Here is a 24,764-nt window from a genome sequence, read left to right as displayed (position 1 = left end):
CCTCTCCACTGCCCGATAGCTGCTGATAGCAGCCTTGTGTATAGAATAGATGGGCAGAAATCGATTGGCATAATTATCTAAAAATCGACTTTTCTTTCTTTTTATCTCACTGTTAGTTTCAGGTACTTAAGTAGGGATATATTGTATACAAAGTTTATTATTCTGTTCGTAATCGCCAAGTCCAATAGTTGCAGGAACTTTATATTATTCTATTGACTATTTTTTAATGAAACTATTTTTTACTGAATAAACATGATTTACTTTTTAATAATAATAATTCATAGTTGCATATTTTAAAATCATAAATTATTTCGGTGCTTAGATTGCAACAAAATAAATAACAATCCTGTGTCAAGACAAAAATCCTGAGTCATATGAAAAATGTTACTTATAATCTAAATTCTCAACAGAGATGCCAGTTATCGTAATCCACTAAAAATGTCCCGTATTCACATTCTCCGAATCTAGCTACCATACCTATAACAGGTAACTACTCGTTTTAATTTTAAAGGTAGATATATTGGTAACCTTTCTTGGTTTCTATGAAGTTATTCTCTCATTCGAAGTATTGAGGATAATACACACTGTTTATTACAGCACCTACCTTGACTAACCTGCCCTCTCTCACCTGTTCACAAAAATACTTTCGACTACGGAATACAGTGCTTTTGACGGTCTCATTGTTTATTATTTACTCTGAAATCTGTACAGGTAGTATTGTATTATATACGCCAGGTGATTTGCCAAAGTTCTATAATAAAACTGGTCCTTTACCTATTACCTACCCACTTATGGTTCCCATGAACTAGAATAGATCGGCAAACTTTTGGCATAGAAGAGCTAAAATATGAGTGCCATAGATAAGTATATTTAAAAATGTTTCATTAACAGCGTAAAATTGGAAGAATATAAATAAATAAGTTATGTCTGCATTCTCTAGTTCTTTTATAGCAGGCAACTTCTACTGTAACATCTGATTACTTTTTGCTTTCTCCAGATTTTTATATATTTTAGTACTACGTATAAAACGTAGGTATACTTATATTATGAGCTCTTTCCTCGTTAAGTAGAGACAATTGCATCTCCATAGTGCAATTGTCAATATCAAATGAAGAAGAAAATAATTACAACTTTTTATATACCACGTTTTAAAATTTTCTGTTGAATCATATAAACTTGACAATTCTATGTATTAATAATTTTGGACAAATAAGACAATTGTTAACAAATCATTTTTTTGCTATTTTGCAACAAACAAATATAGAATACTGAAATGCCATTTTGATTTCCATAGTAATGCACGTATATATTAATAATTTAGTTGCTAGGACCACCCCCTTAGCAACCAATAATAGTGGATTGGATTACGGATTTCTTCCGAAATAACTTTTCATACAAAACAGAATGAACTGAAAATGAATTCAATTCTACTTAAAGATGGCTAAAAGTATTAAAAAATGCATTGGCATCGTATTCTGATATATTTTAAAAGTTTAAAATGTATAGCTAGTCGGGAAGTTAGTTAAAAATCGATTGCAAGATTTGTACTGGATAAACAACCACTGGATTAATAAGAATACGAGCTAAGAAAAACGTGGTAAAAAATGGTTGTCATTTGCATTGGGAGAATTTATAACATTTACTAGAATCGCTTTACTATTCATGATTTCTTGAAACCTTCACAGAAAAGATTCCCTCAGTCTTAAATCAACTATCCTGAAATAATGTTCATCGAGGCATTATTTTCTCGGAAAATTTTGGAAATACTTGATACTCGTAAGTAGATAATATTATGTTAGTTTTATTTTGACATTTTTGAAGAATAAAAAGTAAAAAAATGTCGATATCCCATTAAAAAAAAAAAAAAAAAAAAAATATATATATTTCGACAAAAATAAGTATATTGAGATTTTCAATAATAACGCCATTGAAGAGAGCCTTCGGAAGACCGAGCCTCTACCATAATGTAAGAAAGTGAATCTGAACAAAGACTAGTACCAGTGACGAAGGGTGGGGGTAGGCTGTTAAGATCCGCCATAAATAGTGCACACTCTTTGTCAGTCATACGTATTTGTTTTCATTGATATAACACTACAATTTACAGACGGTGTTGGTTAGTTTTTAAAATTCAATTAAACCATGCGAAACCAAGCCATAATAAATAATAGTCAAAAATACTCGTCTATCTATAAAACATCTAAAATTATGCAATTAATTGAAACATAACTTTGGATATTTTATAGATAGAATAATATTTTTCATCTATTTAGGCAGGGCTTAATGAATAAAAATGAACCAACAATATGTGTAATATTATGTATTCTTAATCAAACGAAAACAAATAAGTATTAATTAAAAAGTGTACACAATTTTGTTATATTGCCCAAAGTATACCAAAACTATTAAGGCTTGATTTTCTTCTTCTTCGATGGCGCTACAGCTCAAGTAGAGCCCTGGCCTCTTCCACCGCTGTCCTCCAGCCGGAACGGTCCTCCGCACGTATTTTCCAGTTCCTGATTTTTAGTATCTGGTTGGCATCTTTTGTAACATTATCACCCCATCGTGTGCGTGGCTTTCCCACTGGCCTTTTCCCTCCTGGGTTTCCTTCGAGGATCTTCTTCGGTATCCGTGACTCAGGCATGCGCTGGACATGGCCTGCCCAGTTTAGCCTCTGGAGTTTTATGAAGTTGGAGAGTTTTGAATCTTGGTATAAGCGGTATAGTTCCATGTTGTACCTAATTCTCCACTCCCCACCATCATTCATGGGTCCGTATATCCGCCTAAGGATCTTTCTCTCAGAGCAATCCACCATTTCAGCTGCTTTCACATTTAGCGTCCATGACTCGCACCCGTATGCAACGACTGTGCGTATGACGGTTTTATAGAGCCGCGTCTTAGTTTTTCTGTGGACATTTCTGGATTTGAATATGGGCAGCAATGAGAAGTACGATTTATTTGCAGCGGTTATTCGGGCTTTTATTTCTTCCAGTTCCTCGTTCTCTTTTGTAATATTGGAACCCAGGTATGTGAACCGGTTGACAACCTCAAATTGATGGTTTCCAAAACTGGAACTTTGGCCCAGCCTACTCTGATTTTGTCGGCTTTGTACCACGACTTTAGTTTTGTTTTCATTTACTCTTAAGCCAATCTCTAGTGCGGCCCTTTGGAGGCGGTCAAATTCTTTCTTCACAATCTGTATGGCTCTACCCATCATGTCGAGGTCGTCTGCGTAGCCAACCAATTGGCTAGGTCTGCTTAATATAGTGCCGCTCCTGTTCACTTGAGACTTTCTGATAGCGGATTCGAGGGCTAAGTTGAACAGCATGGGATCCAATCCGTCTCCTTGCTTAAGACCCCGAGATACTTCAAAGCCCTCCGTCCGTTGGCCATTCACCTTCACCTGGGAGAGTGTATTCTGCAGTGTGATTCTAACAAGCCTGACTAGTTTTGGTGGGATTTCAAAGTCCAGAAGGACAGTGAATAGTTTTTCCCGGTCGATGCTGTCATATGCCTGCTTAAATTCAATAAAGAGCTGATAAATGTCTACATCGAATTCCCAGCATTTTTCCAGTATTTGGCGAACTGTGAAGAGGTGATCCGTTGTAGACCTTCCTGCCCTGAAGCCAGCTTGATATTCACTTACTATGTTTTCCGCGTAACCTTCCAGTTTTGTCTTCAGGATCATTGTGAATACCTTATAACTTGTGCTAAGGCTTGATTTAGGCAAGGTTTAATTATTTTTTAAAAACTAACCTACACCACCTGTAAATTGTAGTTTTAGTTTAATAAAAACAAATACGTATGACTAAGGCAAGGTTTAATTATTTTTTAAAAACTAACCTACACCACCTGTAAATTGTAGTTTTAGTTTAATAAAAACAAATACGTATGACTAACAAAGTTTAATGTGCAGTATTTATGGCGGATTTTAACAGCCTACCTCCACCCTTCGCTACTGGGTCGGACAGACTTAGTAGTTATTCCTTTTCACTCGACTTATTGGTAAACTTTCGGATATCCTGCGATTAGCCACATAAGCATATTATTATTGTGTGGGTGTCCAAACACATTAAAGCGAACAACCGTTAGTGAACGATCCATAATAATAATTCTAATATATCTTCTTTTCTTTCAGACAAACGAATCGAATGTCGCGCCGAACATGACGACAAATGCACTCTTCAAAACGGCGCAGACCAGCTCGCTCAGATGCCGGTGACGTAGCCTCGTCCGTCACGCTGTTATCGCCGGCCGCGGGAGACTCTTCGTCTTCCTATTCAGGGGGCATGGCTTCGAGGAACGCCTCATGCGCGGACTGCGACCCATCCACCACCGCTTCGACGGCCTCCGTCTCCAGCGATCTGCACAAGGTATGATCATGTAACACACATAATAATATCGCTTTTCAATTACATAATATAGACGGGACTAGGGAATCCAATCCTGAGACAAAATTTTGATCTCGGGATTTCGGGATTACAATTCGACGATCCCGGGATTGGCGTCTTTTTCGATAGTTAATATTTTTTTTATTTCTACAAATAGCATTGATAAAATCGGTCAAAACTGTCTAGTATAATTTATACTATTTAAGACATTTAATGTTAATATTGTGTACATTCAATCATGGAAATACATGGGTTTAATGGAGTAAATAATATTGTAATATAGATATAAATGTGAAAGTAAAACAGTTTTTTTTAAATTTATTTATAAGAAAAGATAACATTCATAAAATTCGGCGTGGAAACAAGTGCCTGCATGCACGTTCGTGGCACTGGCATGGCGGTTAGACGCCGTTCGCGTGCCAGAACATCAGTGACGTCTAGCTGGTTAAATGAACGAATTTATCATTTTTCTTATGTTTTTACGATTGCGTATGTCGTATGACAACAAAAAAATGGTTATTTATTATCAGTGAGCATCCGGCGATTCCCCCTGTGACGTGTGTAGGTACATACACTTCACTAACATAAATTTATACAAAAAAGCGATCCCGAAGTTTTCTGTATTATGTTTACTAATCCCGGGATTCAGAGGTATCGAAAATTGTCCGGGATCCCGGGATTGGATTCCCTAGACTCCCATGGAGAAAATAATTGATATATTTTTTAATATGATATTATTGTTTACTTTTGTCATCCAGTATCACGTGGCATGCTCCTGCGGGGGATCCCAGTATGCTGAGTGCACAGGGGGTGGCGGTGGGTCGGTCGGTGACAGAGTCAAGAGCGAGAGACCACCTGCCCTGCCCCCGAGGCCTCCGCCTAGAAACGCCACTGGTAAGTCACCACATCATTATTTTATCTATTATAATACGCACTTTTATGATATGTATCATCGAGTTAACAACTTACAGGAAACCGCATTTAGGCTCTAATGATAATGCAATACCTAATAAGTCTAGACCAACTGTCGTATGCATGAGATTCCCAAAAACCTTATAGGCTATATACTGCACGTTTGTATGCATGAGTAAAAACGTAATTAGCTGTTAAGTGACGTCACGAATGTGACATATCATGTGTCATGGTGTTCGTATTATAAAATTTCATTCCCCGATAAATAATTCAAAATTTTGAAATTGTAAATGTGTCTGAAAGTGTGCGAACGGTACCATATGAATTTAATAATTATACATGAATAATTATTATGAACTTTAAATAATTTATCAGCTATTTTATCACATGTATTTTATAATTATTCTACTGTACGAAAGGTTGTATTGCCAGTAAACTTTTCCATTTGGTGGCAACACTGAATACATTTGGTGGCAACACTGAATATTATTATGACTAACTTCACTTCAATTATTGAGATGTCAAAAGAGAATAAGAATAAATGACAGAAAATGCAAATGATTTAAGACAATAATATGTAATGATCTCTGTATAATATTATCATTTATACCAATCACCGTATGATACTATTGATGTTTCCAGTGTATTTGAGAGTTGTGCCTTGTTTATTACAGTTATCTTACAATAATTAACTAGGTAGGTAGGTGGTACCGTAATATTTTGAAGAACGCAGAATGCTTACAATTGTATATTTTAATGCCAGATACAGCAGTAGATACATATTTTTGCGGTGGTTTAGCGGAGATATTTTATCGTAATCTTACGAAAGTCCATCTTATGTCTCCATGAGAAATATTGCAAGCGAAATAAGCGAGGCATTTTATCAGTTACCTACTATCTAGATTATAGACTAGGGATCAAAATTATACGTATTTTGTAAACAGCACGACTAGGAACTGTTTTTAAAGTTCGCAAATGTTTTACAGAATCTACAAAACGAATAAGGGCCTCAACCAAATGTTTGTTGCAATGAATGCAAAATTAAAATGACATTTGAAAGTGACAGCTGAGGCAGCCATTTTTAATGGCGCGTGACGTCAGATCGCTTACGTCACAAAGAGTGTAATAAGCTATTCGATGGAAAATCGGTTAAATAGCTTATAAAGAATTTGGGAATCTCATACATACGGCCCCAAGATACATCTGTCCATAAAAGAATAAACATTGTATATAAACTGTCTTAAAAACGTTGTACCTATACCTATACATTGAAATCTTTTTCGGTTCTTTACGGTTTATACAAATAAAAGAATTAATTACCTAATCAAAATATTTTACCTGTGACATGACCAATACTGGTGATTCTAAACATCCTTAAATGGTTCTATATTCCTGTTTTAAATTTGTTAAAAATGTTCTAAATTTCTTTTTTATCGTCATTTGAATTCATTATGGTATCTATAAATAAAGTATAAATGATTATCTATTCTGGATAATAGATATTTGTTTAAGGGGGGACAAAGCTTATAATGAGTATCTTTAGAATTATCTTCAAATGTGTTAATATTGCCCATTTTTTGAATAATAAAACGCCTAATTCTTGTCAAATTTGGGATCACAGAGATTATCAATATAATTTTTTTATCGTAAACATTTCACTACAATAATGTCGATATAAATAAAATTATACTGATGGTTTTATAAATGCGTTTAAAAATTAATAAATGTAAAAAATCTTAACACCACTGCACATTTATGTACTGAAATATGACTAAGTATATTCTAAAGCGAGAGGTTTCAAAGAATACTATTTTATGTAATAAAAATACTTTATGCTGTCACCAAATGTTTAAAATAAATATAAAGGATAATAAGGCTTCAAAATTATATTAACGGTACATATTTAAACACGCGCGTTACCATGATCTTACTCCCTACTTCATTTATCGTTTGTCAATTTATGGCTACGGCCGTATGTTGTAGCTTAGCCACTGGGAAATGCCAATAGAAATGGCGTATTTCAAAAAAATACTACCTTATTCTTAGGTCAATAATTATTATAAAGCAAACATTATTCGTAGAATGTTTATCACAATTGAATGGTCAAAGACATAGATTATAATCAGTATCTTTAAAAGTATCTTTAAATGTGTAAATCTTGCCCATTTTTTGAATAATAAAATGCCTAATTCTTGTCAAATTTGGGATCACAGAGCAATATAATTTTTGATTGTAAATATTTCACTATAATAATGTCGACATTAATTTTACTAATGGTTTTATAAATGCTTTTAAAAATTAATAAATATAAAAAATCTTAACACCACTTCACATGGACGTACTGAAATATGACTATATTCTAAAACAATTAGTGCGAGAGGTTTAAAAGAATACTATTTTATGTAATAAAAATACTTTATGCGGTCATCAAATGCTTTTTTTTTTAATATTTATTAAGGAAACATATTGATTACAAAAATTTTAAATATAATAATGATAAGTTATTGCAACCAGCAAAGTTTCCATTAAAATAAATATAAAGGATAATAAGGCTACAAAATTATGTAAATAGATTATCTACAACGTTTAAGGAATGTCCAGGATCTTGCTTTGAAAATAGCATAAAAGCTCCATTTTGACGTACGCTGAGCATGTGGGCCGTTAAATATTTTATCATCGTACATCACATTTCCCATGTATCCAATGGCGGGTTTAAGGACGTGGATGCCCGATGCATTGACTGATTTTGTGGCCACCTGTAATTTTAGTTGCAGGAATGTGTTATGTTTTGTGTAAAATGTTATAGGTACTCAATTTGTGAGAAATGCGCACCTTTTTAAGATTCTGATTTATCTATTTTCTTATTCATATGAGTCTTGAACTGTTTCGAAGCCCCCTTTTACATCTTTTGACGAGTGTATCATCCGCGTCCAAGAAAATCGCCAATGCAAGTATGAGAAAATAAGCACAATTGTTTATTTTTTGTCTTATGCACTGATAAATAATTTTGCATATTACAATATAAGCTTAAAGAAAATCCGTCTCAGATGACTACAGTAAGTAATATAAATTTGCATTGCAGTATGCAAATAAGAGAGTGTCTACACTATGCTAATATATATTTTTCTCCCTTTTCGCGGGTGCATTTTACTATATGCGAGAGAGGAATGCAAGTTGTAAGCTAGCTCACGGAACATCATTTTGAAGACTTTAAAATTTTCCCCTATCCCCTTTTCCTATTTTCTTAAATATTGGCTTCTAGAAAGGGATGGGTATACGGGAGGTGCAGAATCAAAAGCGGCATTCGTAGTATGAGATGTATACATTGATTTGTAGAGTTGCGATGCAATATTGATGTTTTTGCCTGACTGAAAAGGAAATTTTTCAGTTCAGTTCGTTCGTGTACAAGTAGAGTCGTACAGTGCTGTATTTTTTGTATTTTTTTTTCCTCGATCTAAAATGGTCATAGTCTAATGAAATTTTTGGTTGTTACAAAAATCTTATACCAAATAAAAACAGATCCAAGAAAATCACGTACATACTTATATTATTAGACTTTCCAAGCCAGGATAAAAGAATCTATTGAATAAAAAAATACGAATTGGAAATTGGAAACAATTATGAATGGTCTTAAACGGGCCCAGTAAGAAAACAAATATGTTTATTTTACACAACAACATACCTTTGACTGGTGAACTTTGGTGCAGCCATTCTACCTCTATTTGCAAACCAAACATCATTCATGATTTTAAACACATTATCGGCCGTAGCAGAAGTGCCTGGTAGACAAAAGATAATATTATGTACTCCAATAATGCGTAAATTTGGAATGAAATACTTTTTATGCTCAAAATTCTTGAAGAGTTGAATCCATTTTCTTCACAGTGGTTCTCCATAGTATGTCATTGTTGGAAGACCAGAATTCCTCCACATACACGACCTTATAACAACATTTTCAAAAGCATTTTTATATTATTCTGCACCTTTCTATCCCTCATTCTTCATCCACATGTATAACAATATAAAAAGGGACAAAACGACAAACCGCCTGGACTTCGGGACCCAATCCCTGTCAAATCGGGATGTATGGCAAATTACCCATGTATACAAAAAATAATGAGCTTTTGCGTTATTTTCCTGTTTTAGTCCCTTATAGGTATGCGTATTAAGCCTCAATTACATTGAGCTTCTTTACGAGCTGTTTATTGGCGAATTTAAAAGCGGGCGATTCAGCTACTGCGATTTGATGATTACACACAAAACTTTTCATTCGCTGAGAAGCCACAAACCAGCGACTATTTTGACGGAACGTAGTTCATTTTTTTACCGGAAGGTTGGTACTGCGCTCTACTGCGCAGACGCAGTAGGCCCACACGCCGGCGTATAGCGTGTAAAGTTGACCGGCTTTCAACTTTTCTCGGTAGAATGTTTACAACCTGCTTATTAGCTTATTCGATGATTACACTGGGCGACTTTACAGACAGATTGTAAATTCGCCGGCTCGTAGCTTGAACTTAGCAAGCAATAAACAGCTCGTAAAGAAGCTCAATGTAATTGAGGCTTTAGCAATGTTTATGGGTAGCAGATAAGGGGAAACAAGAGAATAATTACAACGTTTCTCAAACAATCCAGTCAACTCGACAGTAGGTACTGTGTATATTTTATAGAACTGAGATTTTTAAGGCGCTGAAAAGTTTTGCCTGGTCAAATCTTGAGTAGATATGGGTATTAGAAGTTTAAATTGTATTATTGCATTTGTGCTTCTTAGGTAGGTATATAACAAAAAAATCGAGCATTCTTGCGGTAAAATATCGAACTCCGGTTCGTAAAATTTTCTACCTTGCGTGCTAGTCATTGTTGTTTATAATGCTAATGAGTAATTTACAAAAACCTGAATTCTGAAAACTAAATTTGATAATTAATTTGCATGTACCACGTACGATGTATTTAAGTGTGTCAAACGATTAAAGCCCGCCGGCGTTTTAAATGTCAGAGTTCGCCTCTGGCGTCCACTGAACTGAGAAGGGTCGGTAGTCGGTAGAGGTTGTCGCCCTCTTTCCCTTATTATTTACGTTTTGAGGTTATGTTGTCATAAATATTATGTTTGCAAATTTCACACTATTAGACAGTTCTAATCAATCGAAATCACGTGTTTCAAAATTGCGTGACAGTGTTCAGTGTTAAAGAGTCGTGCTTTACTCATTTTCGCAAGTTAATTATTATTGTTTGTGTGTGAAAATAACAATGTTTTTTTTAGCTGATTGGTTAATTATTTTGCACTAAGGTATCATAATTGATAGGCCGGAATAGGTGTTTTTAAATTTCCATGTTTGAAGGTCCTGAATGATCGTTTATTATACATACTAGCTAAAAGCTTGTTACTACTTATTTTTTTGTTGTTTTAAATACACAAACACAGGTAACCTGTAACCATTTCGTATATTATTTTCTGTCAATCAATATGTCACTCGTGGATGGTTTAAAATAATTTACAGGTAACTTAACTTTGCTTTAAATTAAAATATTATTAGGTACCTACGTATTTTTAAAACTCTTTATTACGCAATAATAATATAACCAAATAATAAGTTTAATTCATCTTTTTATATTTAATTAAATAAATACTTACGTACGCATTTGCAATCTTATATTATATTAGGTCACCTAGTATTAAAAAAAGTTTGCAATGATGCCAAAAAACTTTTTTTCAAAGTTTAATCCAAGATAATATCATGATGAATATATTTTCCATTATTTTCAAAGATTCTGTCCATATATTTTCAATTCCCTTTGCAATAGAATTCTCTTAGTTTTGAGCTGAAGACTGAATCAAATTTGGACATCATCGTTTGTACTAAACCGTTTCCAATTCATAATATTTTTTAATAGTTTTGTAGACTGCGATAAATATGATAAAAGGTGGATGCAGTTTGCACCATGATTTTCCAATTAAACTGCCACCGTTTTTGGAGGTTCTTTTGTACCTTATGAGATCTGGCGTTATTGTGATGGCAAATGATACCTCTTCTATTGCACAGGGTTAGCTTTTTCTCAATTTGTATTTTACGATGAAGAAATTATGGTAGATTACTAGCCATTCGTCCATTCAGCTCAATTCTACCCATTTTTTTGACCATACCCGATCTTAAGAAAATCAGTGTGGAGGTTTGTATTAATTAACTTCACTTGCTCAATCTATTAGGTCCAGCTCTGATTCCAAACACACATTGAAAAACAATATGTATGTTTGCCAGACCCAGGATTCGAAGTATAAATTTACACAGTAATAATTCTCGTTTTTTTCAATATAAATTAATTCAAGACGTTCACAGCAAGCTGTTAGGCAGGTACAGAAAATAGTCAGATATAAAAATTACCTTCATGAATATACAAACATGGTGACCCGTGGGGACAGTAAAATTATTGAGGTTCGCGTGGTTAACTTGGAGAAAAACTATCGAATTGAGTGGAATAGTGTTATGAATTAGACATTGACGACCGAAGTAATGCTGGGAGGATGCAGTTTCATCCAATTGATGAACCACCGACGACTTGACATCGTAAGCCCTTTGGGTGTATGTCCCCCACCACCGTACTCGCCACCTGCATATTCAGATGTCTTTGGTGAGCTTAACTTTACTACTACACTGTCATATTATTCACCGCACAAGGGGAGGGGGGGGGGCAAAGCTCTAGTCTGGGGCCCGGCGTGGCGGGTCAACCAGTTAAGTTAAAAAACAACAAACACAAATTTGCTCTTATATAAAAAAAACACATGCGGCGCTATTTTCCTTAATAATAATTATTAAAATTAAAATATATGTGGTTGTCCGATGTAATTTCAGGTGACGTCATGATTGGCAATTTAATTTTATAATTATTTTAACTGTGTTTCCTAACTTATAAAATGGCTTTTTATCTAATATGCAGAAGGTTTACAATGGTTACATGTTACTTGGCTACCACAAAAGGAAGTCGCGATCAATGCTTCATAATATATAAGTGCTGACAACTCAATAAATCAACTGGATTTATTTAAAAATCGCTAAAAATACACGGAATACCCTTAACCCTGGGGTTACGTGGAAACCACTTGGGGAACACTACTTATAAATATCACACTGTCATTAACCTTAGCGATAGGTAGGGAGCCCGCTATAGATCCAGGCCTGTGTGCCCACTTCAGTATATGGGGGCCATGCTTCTTATGAACACTATGAACTGATGTCGCTTGATTTAAATTTAATTAAAATTCTAATTGAAAGAGTTTTGTACTGTCCTGAGCTGCTCAAGTCAGTCCGACCCTCAGTTGTACCAGTTGGTTACATGTAAATTGTACGTAAAAAATTTCACCGTGGCGCAGTTCGCCGTGAGCTTTCTATCGGAAAGCGATGACCGTAGGTATTCTATACTGTCTCCAATTGTAGATATTGGTTTCAATATGAACATTAATTCAATTTTTACAGCTGATTTTGGCAAAATTTATGAATTCAAGACTGAAAACCTAACCTAACAAATAATCTAATATATTGGCTATTTTCAAAATTTGTTTGCCGCTGGCTTCTTGTAAAGTAAAGGGTAAACCGACAAGAAATGTGTTTTATTTAGACATGAATTTTATGTCAGTACTATACGACCCAAAGAGGTTGGACTGTCTTTAATATACGGCCATATATTTCTGATACAACATTTCACGGTGAAGTGTAATACGGCGAACTGCATACGTACAAGTTATCCATTGCGACTAGTTATCCGCGAGGGAAAATTTCTCATTTTTTTTAAATTTCTCAGCACCACCGTATAAGCACGCAGACGTGTGTTGGGACGTGTCGGGTGTTGGAGAGAAAAAAGCAACTGGTGTAGATACTATTTATAGTATTGGGCTTTTAGCGGCTAGGGTTTCGCCGTTCGGTAACACGCGATATACCTACCTACAGGTAATTTAACTCGACACGACATGAAACATAATATAAAGAGAAATACGTAAAACAATGAATAAGACGCTAAAATAAATTTTAAAAATGTACACCTAGGTAAATAGGTACACCGAATATGTTGAGAAACAGTTGGTATTTAGACAAATTATTACAAAACAATGTCCACCTAAATTCATCTCACGCGAGTGGTTTTTTTCGATGTCCGAACCGATTTTGCTGAACACAGTTATTGCACTCCCAATTGGAATCACCAATGGCAGGTTAAATCTGCATATTGGGAGAACAAACACCTGATACTCCCGATTTCTTACATCCGTCTACACGTCATATCAATGCCAGCAATAATATCAGAGTTCACGTTTACACAACGTAAAAGTAGTAAACAATACATGGCCGAATAAAGATAAGTATCATATCTTAGTACTAGTTATACTTTGGCCTGTTAAGACATTTCAAGTCCCGCATACTATCTCGCTGAACTAAAAGCACTCTTTACAAGACACTTGTAAACTCACCTACGGATCGGAAACCTGGAAATTAACTCTGCGAAATGAACGAGCCCTGAACATCTTTGAAAGAAAAATTCTTCGTCGTATATATGGACCGATCAGGGACGGCACCAATTGGAGGAGAAGATATAATGCTGAGCTCTACGGGCTGTACGAAGATTGCAGCGCAGTTCAATAGATTGAGATTGGGAGATTGCGATGGCTAGGTCATGTGCATCGTATGAATGACAATGAACCGGCAAAGAGAGTGATGTCCAGCAATCCAATAGGGCGTAGAAGAAGAGGCAGGTCAAAGATTCGCTAGTTGGATGGAGCTGCCAGTGATTGCCGTATTCTGGGGGTCGCAATCGGGGGCCGAATTGGAAAGCGGTCACACTGGATAGGGACAGGTGGAGGGAGCTGTTGGAGGAGGCCAGGACCCACACCGGGTTGTCGCGCCTCTGATGATGATCATATCTTTTAAACTACAATATGTCTGTAAGCAGAAAGTCAGTTGGACATGTGTCGGGTATATTTACGTGCTTTGTTGTATCTGAAATAGATAGTCGTATAGTATTGACATCAAATGAATGTCACAATAAAACACTTAAAAATACATAAAAACCACCGTAATACAAGGGAAGAAGAAGAAGACAATCATTTCATATATATTTATATAAACTTCTGGTATTTGCTCGTTAGTCGTTGGTATCAAATCGTACCAATCAATATCAAATTAATGTTCTTATTGAATTGGAAAATACTCCATATTAGAAAATACTAATAACCTCTCATTTTTCTCTTTCCGGTAAAACAGCTCATTGTGAACTGTCATAATTAGGGACCGGATTTATATGCTAGTGCATGTTTTGTTAGGGTGTATGAACAGCTATGAGAGTTGCACAGAAATCCGTTTTGAAAGACGCGGAATCCAAAAGTAAATTTTATTATGCATATAAATGCATTATATGAGTCGTTAGTGCATATTTCATAACTAAATGCATATTTTAGGGCTTTTGCATTTATAATTTCATGGAAACTTCATCGAAATATAACTAAATTAGTTAGGTAAGTAGATAGTTTAGAATTTAGATGCACTTGCATTTTTAATGGAATAACCGAGCTGTAGATTTATCAGAAAAGGTGACGTCATCTCTGGCACCTTTATTTAAATTTTGCGCAATTGCCTCTATACACGTTGAAAGGTCATTTTCCACAGAAAACAAAAATAAGTAGGTACTGAGAGATATGCGGAAAAATTTAATGCCAGAGCTCGATATTGAAAAAAAATATTGTAAATAATTTTTCTGACAAAGAAAAAGCAAATAGTATTTAGGAATAGTTATGTGTGTCGTTTTTGTTTTTTAAAGTTGTGTTTAGTTTACATTGCATTTCTTGTTCAATTATTAGTACTTGTAAACAAACTATTTTAAAAATTGTAATTGATTAACTTTACGAGTATCTGTATTGATTATTTGTATGTTTTTTGTAATTGTATTATATTGATTGAGATTATTAATTTGTTATTCGATTTTTTATCAGTTGTTTTGGATGAAGTGGGAATTTACATTTTTTTCATTAAAAAAATGACGATTTTTAACTGCATATTTCTTTGGTTTTCTGCATATTTTAATGATTTTAAGTGCATATTATGTGCATGCATGTAATCATGTTTTTTGTTGAATATACATCCGCTCCCTAGTCATAATATGACAGCCATATTATGGCAAAATGTAATACGTACAAATTAGATGTAATCAGTGTTAAATATTGTAATATTTACCTACGATGTATTGAAAATTAATTTCACCCTGTCAAAATTATTACCAATCAAAGGATATTTAAAAGCTTCTCTTATGTAAACTTTTGTTAATTATTACATTTGGTCGACTTTAACTCTGAGCACTGCATTTTACTGTGTAAATATAGAAAGCAGTGCTTTGATCTTTTCATATAAGTAAAAAGAAAATTATCGGTGTGAAATAATGTGGACACGACAGACTTAATTGTATCTTACGTCTCATAGTTATTATGTATGAGAAAATAAATGCTTATTCAAATTAACAAGCATGTTTTAGAAGTTTATTATTTTGCATTAAATCAACCTGAAGCTTTCGTTGCTTACCTACAATTTATACATAATATGTTATTAATGAAATCATTGATTTATGAAATATATGTAGGTATAGATTTTTTTCGTGGTAGTACTCTATTGTCATGGGCATTGTTTCTGTGAAAATTCTCACCATATTAAATTGCTTTCTAAATTATTCAAGGTGTTTTTGGGTCGATGCTCTACCTTATGTAAAGTGAAACATGTCTGACAAGCACTATTATAGATTGGCTATTAAAAAAAATGTACATTTTTTTGTATTTGTAAAATTTGTGGTATAGTGACCTACCACCATTGTGACTACAATCCAATGTGGGTCTTAACCGCCTCCAGGATACGTCTCCGGTAGCGTGTCTTTATAATCTATACAGTCCAACAATAAAATTAGGCTAGGTTAGATATTTTGCTTACCGGATGGTGGTTCGTATCCGGAAATTTGTACGTATGCAGTTCGCCGTATCACACATGACCGTGAAATGTTGTATCGGAAATATAAATGGTCGTAATATATTAAATACCGACCTCTTTGGGTCGCATCCACAGAAGAGTTCCCTGGTCGAATCGTACTGAGATAAAATTCATGTAAAAAAACACGGTTCTTGTCGGTTTACTTTAGTCTTTACACTTTACAGAAAGCCTGGAAGATATACTGGATTATTTGTTAGGTTAGGTTAGGTTTTCATTCTTAAATTCATGAATTTTGCCAAAATCAGCTATAAAAATTGAATTAATGTTCATATTGAAACTAATACAATTGGAGATAGTATAGTATACGGTCATCTCTTTCCGATAGAAAGCTCACGGCGAACTGCGCCACGGTGAAATGTTTTACGTACAATTTACATGTAACCATCTGGTACAACTGAGGGTCGGACTGACTTGAGCAGCTCAGGACAGAACAAAACTCTTTCAATTAGAATTTGAATTAAATTTAAATCAAGTGACATCAGTTGATAGTTTTCATAAGATGCATGGCTCCCACATCCTTGCCAAAATCAGCTATGACAATTGGCGCGGCTCCCGCCTGGCTTCCTGTAAACCAACTTGTACCTAACACACTTTCAAAATACGTAATAAAAACTACCTAAATTCAAGGGCAAGACAGTAGAAAGTATGTAATTAAATTAGAAATACAGAACAACGCGTATTTTTTTCATCTCGGTGCTGTATAATACGGCCATCTCTTTCCGATAAGAAAGCTCATGGCGAACTGTGCTACGGTGAAATGTAATACGTACACTTTACAATCTTTACATGTAACAAACAATCCATGGTGGCTTAGTAGATTGTCAGAAAGGGCGTGTACTGTATCACTGTGCGCCAATGCTTTTCTTAAAAAATATTGTCATTCATGTCGAAGCTTCTTGAAGCTTTCAATTCGGAATGAGTTTTAACTTCGTAATTCATTCGTTGGGAGCAAAGTAGAGTTAAATTATAGTGATGTAATATCTACTTTATTTTTTATTACAAACGTTAATAATATTATAACTTATTCCTGATTATACGTTGGGAAGCTATTACCCCCATGCTATTCTTGTTTGATTTGAAGGCATTTCCTTTCCAAGCTATTTTTTATTCCAGTAAGCAAGGAGCCTTATTTTCTTAATATGCGCCGAATTTCAAACTGTGGTTCGTTGTTTCGTTGTGTTTTATTTTTGTTTAACCTTTTAAAATTATACTGTGATTACTCTATCCCCTATGTACAATCTGCAGATAGATAAAATATTATGGGAAAGGCGAAAAAGTCTATTACTTCCCTAGAAAGGAAAACAATACAATATAATAGGTATGTAGTAAAATTTTAATTCAATTATCGACTGTGTGTAAGCTTAATATAATATTTTTTTCAAATTACGAGTCAATTAAACTCAAATGAAAAGTTTACCAAAATATAAACTTTAAATTCTTCATTTCCGAACTTGCAGTCATGTAACTACAGTTAAAACTGTACAATAAACATTTACAGTTTTTTTTCACCATTCTAATGAGTTATACAGATAATGAGCAAATTGGTCAGGTAAAAATTTGGAATGAACTGCCTAAATATGTTTATTTAACTATTCTGTTACAAGTTACAAGGAAGACTGTTGCATGTAGATCATGGGTGGCCAATCTTTTCAGCAGCCGGGCCAGATTCTAAAAAAATGAGATTTCCTACCGGGCCGCACAACCATTTTTTTATTATACAAAACAAAAAAGAAATATGTATTAATAAAATAAAACAAAAATGAGAATCAATCATATTTATTAGATTAGACTTTTTTTAAATAATAAAAAAAAAACAAAATAATACAAAAATAATAAATTTTAGTGAGAAGTTTGATTTTGTGTGGCAGAACTAAGTGCATTAACATCGATATCGAGTGAGGTTCTTCCTACACGCAGTTTTCCAAATGCACATCAGTGATTCGTGTTCTCACTCGGAATTTGATATGCTTCATCCGACTAAAAAGCTGTTCACACGTGTGTTTCCAAATAGCGAAGTCATCATTAGAGCATGTTTGTAAAATGCAAGATATTTCTCCTTGTTTTGTAAAACTCTTCCAAACCAACCTGATGGAATTTCTCCTTTAACTGTTCATCGCAACATATTTCACAATGTTCCATTATTTGTAAATTTTCCGGTAATAAATTCACGTCTACGGAGAATGGCGTTGCAAATGCAGCAAAAAGCACACGGTGCTTTTTAAAATCTTGAGCCAAAATCGAATCTCAATTTGCGAAATTATCACATCTAGCGGCAGCATTTGATATTATTTTTATGTTGTCACTGCTCCACGGGCCACAAGTTGATACCCAGCGGGCCTCGGGTTGGCCACCCATGATGTAGATAAACTAACTTCTGTATCAAGTCTTCCACGTCACTGTTACGTCACGTGATTTTTACGTGTTTGACTTGTCATAACAGATCCTCTATCTCTGGCACTATTGAGGGTTTTAAAAGCTTTCTTTTCTGTTTCTCTTCCTCACAATACTTCTACATTCGCAATAATAATGCTCTTCGTCTGATTCCGAAAAAGTTTATGCATTTTAATGTTAATAAAACTCCACAGATAGTTTTAGTTCCAGAAACGACCGTGATGACTTGATATGCACTATAGTTTTACCGAACTTATATCATTCGTGATGAAGGCGACATAGATGATTATTCTAAAAAATGTTTGAGAACGTCTGACCAAAGCTCGTTGCGTGTTGACTGGTCTGCAAGTGGATGGTTGTTTTTATATTATTCTTTATGGATGTTCCGAATAATTTTACGGCCTGTTGACTTTTAATGCAAAAGAAAATATTATTACCACAGCGTATGTAGTTACTTACATCTCTATTGATTATTATCATTTATTTACCCCTATTAGATACACACTCTGGATAAATATAATGTTTATTATGCAGGTATTTCGCAACCATTTTAAACAGTCGTTGCAGGTGTTTCATTGCATTGGAACATTGCCAATCTCTAGTACCTACCTATAAGCCAGTGGCGCACCCAGGATTTAATATTGGGGGGGCCCAAGGAGGAGAATGTAAATTAGTCCCATAGGCTCTTTTTCTTCTTCACAGCCTAATTTATCGTTGTTTATTCCACTCGGTGTACCTACACCATGGTCCCCACATCCTGAAACGGGCCCTCAGGCTAGGATATTTGGCGGCCCCCCTACCTACCGCTAATATTAAAGGCAGTGTGAAACACTACATTAACGTTTTTCAAATTGTGTTTTAGTTCAAATTAAGGGTACTTATACAGTGAATTATTGGCGATTTTCAATACATTCACTTTAATAATGGAGCTGTCGAGTATCGACATATAATAATCAAAAAATATATTGCACAATTATATAAGTAATTGAAAAAGTTCATGGCCATGAAGTATAATAGCGGCGCAGGCGACTTTTTTTTACTAGTAAAGTTAATTTATGATGTGTGTTTATCTCACTTATCTGGTCAACCCGACACGCCGGGCCCCCAGGCTAGAGCCCTGTCAGCCCTCCCCAGTCATGACCTACACCACTCCGGAATTCGAGTGGACACCGAGAATTTTTTGACAGTTCCATTAGGGATTGGGTTTCTAAAAAAACGTGAGATTAGTGTTTCGAAATTTTTGTGTTAGAAATTAAAATCTAAGAATTTTTTCTAGAGGGTGCTGGAGAGTTTCAAATCATTTTTTTGCCGTGTTTTTATTTGTCTAATCTATTGGCTTTCAATTTCAATGTTTTTGGGGAGGGCCAAGGCCCCTTGCCCCCCCCCTGGGTGCGCCACTGCTATAAGCCATGCACAAAGTTTGGCGCGAAAACTCATCACACAAAATGGTAACTAGATTTTTTTTATATTGATGAGAGTTTTGTAATATTTCATAGGAATCGGTTTTAGCGATCTGTTTCGTAAAGCGGTGTCCACATTGGCAACAAGTTGCTGGCAACCTCATTAAATTTCGATTAAAATAATTTATGGTCATATAAAATATGATAATTATCGTGAAATTTAATGAGGTTGCCAGCAACTTGTTGCCAATGTGGACACGGCATAAGGGACAAAATATTGTTGACTGATTCTGTCTCAGTTTTCGCTGATTACGAATCTGCCGGCCACTAATTTAGAATCGTTAGGAAATTGCCGCCATCTTGGAAAATGGCGGAATATTACGACTTTTACGACAATGTGAGAAATTACTGTCTTCTCATTTTTTCGACTTATGTGACATAAGTCGATATAAAGCATACTAATGTAAGCAGGGAACACATAATTACTGGGAACTGAAATACCTAACGGATGTGTAGTAACAGGCAACCGATCTCGAGTGTGGAAGAATATAGAATAAACTTGAACACGTGTCAAGAATACGTCATTCTAAGCTTGTTCTTCGTTCTGACAACTACTCTCGGTGTATTATGTACTGACATTCATTCAATATTGGTGTATTTGAAGGTTGCAACACACTATTACATGTCTATAATGTGTGTTTTATTTTCGTAGAACACACACATTCAAAACCCTGCTTCAAAATGTAGTGTAACCATCTGAATTCTATTTATTAATCTATTCTGTGAATGTAAGTTAAAATAATCTTGTTTTTTCTCTATATAACCTCTTCTAAAATATCATTTGTAATAATATATCCTGGTAAATATAATACTGATGAAGATTATGGTTTCTTTGCCCTCTGTGGGGCTGTCCGGAGGCCGAATGCCTACTGGAGTTCCTTCATAAACCATAATAATATGAAGAGAAGAGCTCTAGGTAGTTTCTGTCTCTAAAAACCCTTTACTAAACTCATTATTAGCTTCACTTATCTATGTAAAAGCTTCATCTACCTAGAAGGTGTCGTTTCAATAACTTTAAGGTGTCATGGATAATGTATATTAAATTATGATCAAAATTAGAAAATTGAATTGAATTTATTTTCAGGTTCTCCATCAACCCGCAACAACAGTGACACTGTCCAATCGCAGCGAGCTCAACCTAATGCATCAGCGACCAACACCGGGGCGCCTGGCACCGCCAACAGCAATAACCTAAACAATGGGGGACCGCGGAAGTATGTATGGTGGTGCACCGGCATGGGCGCTGCGTCTTGCCTGCTCGGCGCTCTGCTGCTGGCCGCTGCCTTACTCCTGAGGACGCGCACCGCTAGTCTACACCACTTGGAGACTATACCAACACCAGTGCCTGCTACCATGGTTAGATTTTTTTTTTAATCATCTTTACTGCTTGAAGATGGAGCATAGTATATGAATCTTTAGTGTCGATATAATATATTAATAGACTTTTTACTAGGATTCGTTGTGAGCTCATGATTCAACACATTGGATCCGTATCCTATTTTCAAACAAACAATATTTAAGAGCAGTATGTAGATTTTACCCAATCGACACATTCATTATTAACCCAATGTTTACGGGCCTAATTACTTTTCAAATGCAAATTAACACGTTAATTACAAAATTAATAAAAGGGCCCGTAAGCATTGGGTTAATTTTTAATCCATAGCTTTCCAACTTCTGCTCCACCACCAAACATGGGGTTTTTTCATTTTTCCATTTAATCGGCTCTGAATAAGTTTCCCAAACTTTTGACTTGACTTTGGGTAATAGACTTTTTGGACTACCACCCTCTTTTAAAGCATAAAATATATATATTACCAGAGTCCTAAGAACATAAATGCATTCAAAACTGATAATTAGGTGTATTGAACGTTAAATTTGAATGAAATGCAGTTCTTATAACGTAACACTACTTTAAAATACATAAAATGACACGCACTGGTGAAAAAAACTGTTTTTTAATTGATTTATAGTATCTAATGTGAATCTTAGTGGAAAAGGTTTTTTAACTGATTTTTATATAAGAATTTGCTACTTTCTCAACTTATCAGGTTCACATTTTGAGTCCAAACATATTGAAAAACAAATTGAATGTCAGTTCCGGGACTCGAACCCAAGAGTGCAGTGTTTCCCAAACTTTCGACATCTGTGTACCCCTTCTACAATAAATTTTCGTAACACTGAGTACCCCTCGTCAAAAAAAATGCATATTATACTTTAATAACAATCAAAATATTTTTTTTTCCTTTCTTAGTAGGTACATTAACAAAATAATAATAAACAAAAACTAAAATTTGTTCATAATAAAATATTATACTTACGTAAATAAAAGTTATATTATAAATAACATTCATTTTATCAATGAGAAGAATGAAATTGTTTATGTTGAGACAGATCATCATAATTTGGTTCCCAGGTTGGTAATTTTAATCTGAGATGCGGTTCCACATCCAAAAGCTTGTTCCTTTTTTTGACTTAATGTCTACAAATGCTGAAAAAGCAACTTCACATAGATATGAAGTTGGAAAAGGCAAAATGTATTTCAGGACTTTTTTTGTTAAAACTGGATACACATGTTGCATTTGCAACCAGAATGATGTTAAAGTACACTTCTTATATTTATTTTTCAAGAATCCGTCTGAAGCTAATTCCAACAATTATTGCTCTTCTTCCGCATGCGATAAACCTTCTAGCATGGGCGCAGCCAAAGCCCGGTGCAACGTGTACCCCCACCAAACTCTTCCTGTACCCCAAGAGGTACGCGTACCACACTTTGGGAAACACTGCATTAGTGGAATCACTCGTCCATTGCACATACCTGAAAAACACCTAAAAACGCATAACATGATACATATAGAGAAAACCATTTTAATGCAATGTTTGTTCTTTTCATACACAAGACTAGAACCTATTAATTTATATTTCTACAATTTATTAATTGATGTCTTTGTTTTCTTGTCTTTCAGTTGGTGTTGACTGGAATCTGTGTTATGAGCTTAGCGAGAAGGAGAAATCGTTACAGCTATTTGGTAAGCATCCCGTTTGATTTTCCTGTTTAAGAATTGGGTATTTCCAAAGCCATTATTAATTGTTATTAAATAATCAGTGTTATTTTGTGAATATGTATATTTATTCATACATTCATACATTTGTGTTGGTACAGAAACCTATACCGACCAGAGACCGGTACGAAAGAATACTATATAGATCGTTTGGCGACAAAAGTTTCATACTCAACTGAAACTAAAACCAACTCCATATTATTAGTATTTTAAAATACATATCGGCTCAGGGAACTCAGACTGTCTATCGGCTTCAATATAATCGCTAAAAATACGCTGAGCTCTGCTTGTCGAAAAGTCCCATTAATTATAAAATTTTAAACACATTTTAAATTTATGAGTTGTTTTTCTGTTAGGTTACAATATTATTGTTAACAAAAATGAATAACAGTGATTTTTTTAAATGTTAAACATGTTTTGAGTGGTATATAAAAAGCCTAAGCCTGTGCGTCATCTTACTACTGTGCTGTGACACAAAATTTATGACCTATTATTCATACATTCGAACGCAATAGACTAATAAATTAATATATACCTATATGCAAGTGCTATTTCGTTTGTGCGCATTTAATGTCAATAGTGTTGAAAGTCTACCAACTGGCGACTGCACAGAACAGCGACTCGCGATGATATCATCACAAGTTTTTTGGAATAAGTTTATTGGGCCACAAATACTTAGTATGGGTAGTATCACTTAGCTCCATTTTGTGTGTGAATTTCTCAACTGTCACTTTTATTTTTAGTTTCTGGTTTATCGTCTGCGTTTTAGGATTTGGAGGTAGATAATTGACACACCGGAATTATGATGGAAAACGGCGAGTTTATTTACGTTAATATTATAATCGTTACATTTTTATAATTTAATTTTGCGGAGGACGCAATCGACGTGTCCGCGATTTGCCCAGCAGGAAGCTTCTCCCGCTCAAACAAAAACGGTTACCTTTCTGAGCCGTGCCAAATGCGACGCTGCCATTCGTATTTTTTTTTTGGACAATGTTGCCGGTCAGATATTTATTAGTGGTATTAAACATTGTTCAATTATTTTCGCAATCAGCCGTTATTATTTGTTGGCTTCGATACCGATTCGGGCCTCTCAAGATACACAAAGACATCCCCAAATGGGGACCATACGGGGTTGTCACAGTAGTTTGATCCGAAACTTGAGTACACAAACTGGTGACAGTATTTCCAACTCACCTCTACTACAGACCCTTTGATTTGGTTGGACTTACAGTCAGCCTGATATCACTTCTAATCTGACCGAATCAGACTCTCTTTTGGCCATTAGTAATGATTGTATTTATTCCAGATAAAGGTGGCAGGTGGGTGCTGCCTTATTTGTGCATTTACCTGCGTCTTAGTGACAATAACAACTACCGTCATTCACATGAACAGGTTAGTAAATTTGCTACATTTATAAATAGACTTTTGGCAACATTTTAAATTAGATGCTTTATTATATACATTTTGACAGCTTGCATTGATAGTGGTGCCCTGCCCTCACTATCTGTCAATTTGTATTGTGTAACAAGTAGCTTTGTATGT

The 24,764-nt window shown here is 34.9% G+C and overlaps 2 protein-coding genes across 4 annotated transcripts in view; one reads left to right on the top strand and one right to left on the bottom strand.

Annotated features, from left to right (window-relative positions):
- Positions 1-24,764, bottom strand: part of Mgat1 (alpha-1,3-mannosyl-glycoprotein 2-beta-N-acetylglucosaminyltransferase) — an 82,522-nt gene that overhangs the window by 1,065 nt on the left and 56,693 nt on the right. The gene's annotated exons all lie outside the window — the stretch shown is intronic.
- LOC147074898 (uncharacterized) overlaps positions 1-24,764 on the top strand; it is a 35,045-nt gene that overhangs the window by 10,085 nt on the left and 196 nt on the right. The window contains exons 2-6 of the mRNA XM_085943263.1: positions 4,136-4,370; positions 5,147-5,282; positions 21,242-21,513; positions 23,124-23,186; positions 24,529-24,614. Coding sequence (XP_085799389.1) covers positions 4,173-4,370; positions 5,147-5,282; positions 21,242-21,513; positions 23,124-23,186; positions 24,529-24,614 — 755 coding nt within the window. The 5' untranslated portion in view covers positions 4,136-4,172. The remainder of the gene's footprint in view (positions 1-4,135; positions 4,371-5,146; positions 5,283-21,241; positions 21,514-23,123; positions 23,187-24,528; positions 24,615-24,764) is intronic.

The sequence above is a fragment of the Rhyacophila brunnea genome, unplaced genomic scaffold, assembly GCF_057557595.1.
Source record: "Rhyacophila brunnea isolate RB1 unplaced genomic scaffold, BYU_Rbru_1.0 scaffold_15, whole genome shotgun sequence".
Lineage (NCBI taxonomy): Eukaryota > Metazoa > Arthropoda > Insecta > Trichoptera > Rhyacophilidae > Rhyacophila > Rhyacophila brunnea.
The sequence above is the reverse complement of the archived record's forward strand: the minus strand, read 5'-3'. Positions and strand labels throughout refer to the sequence as shown.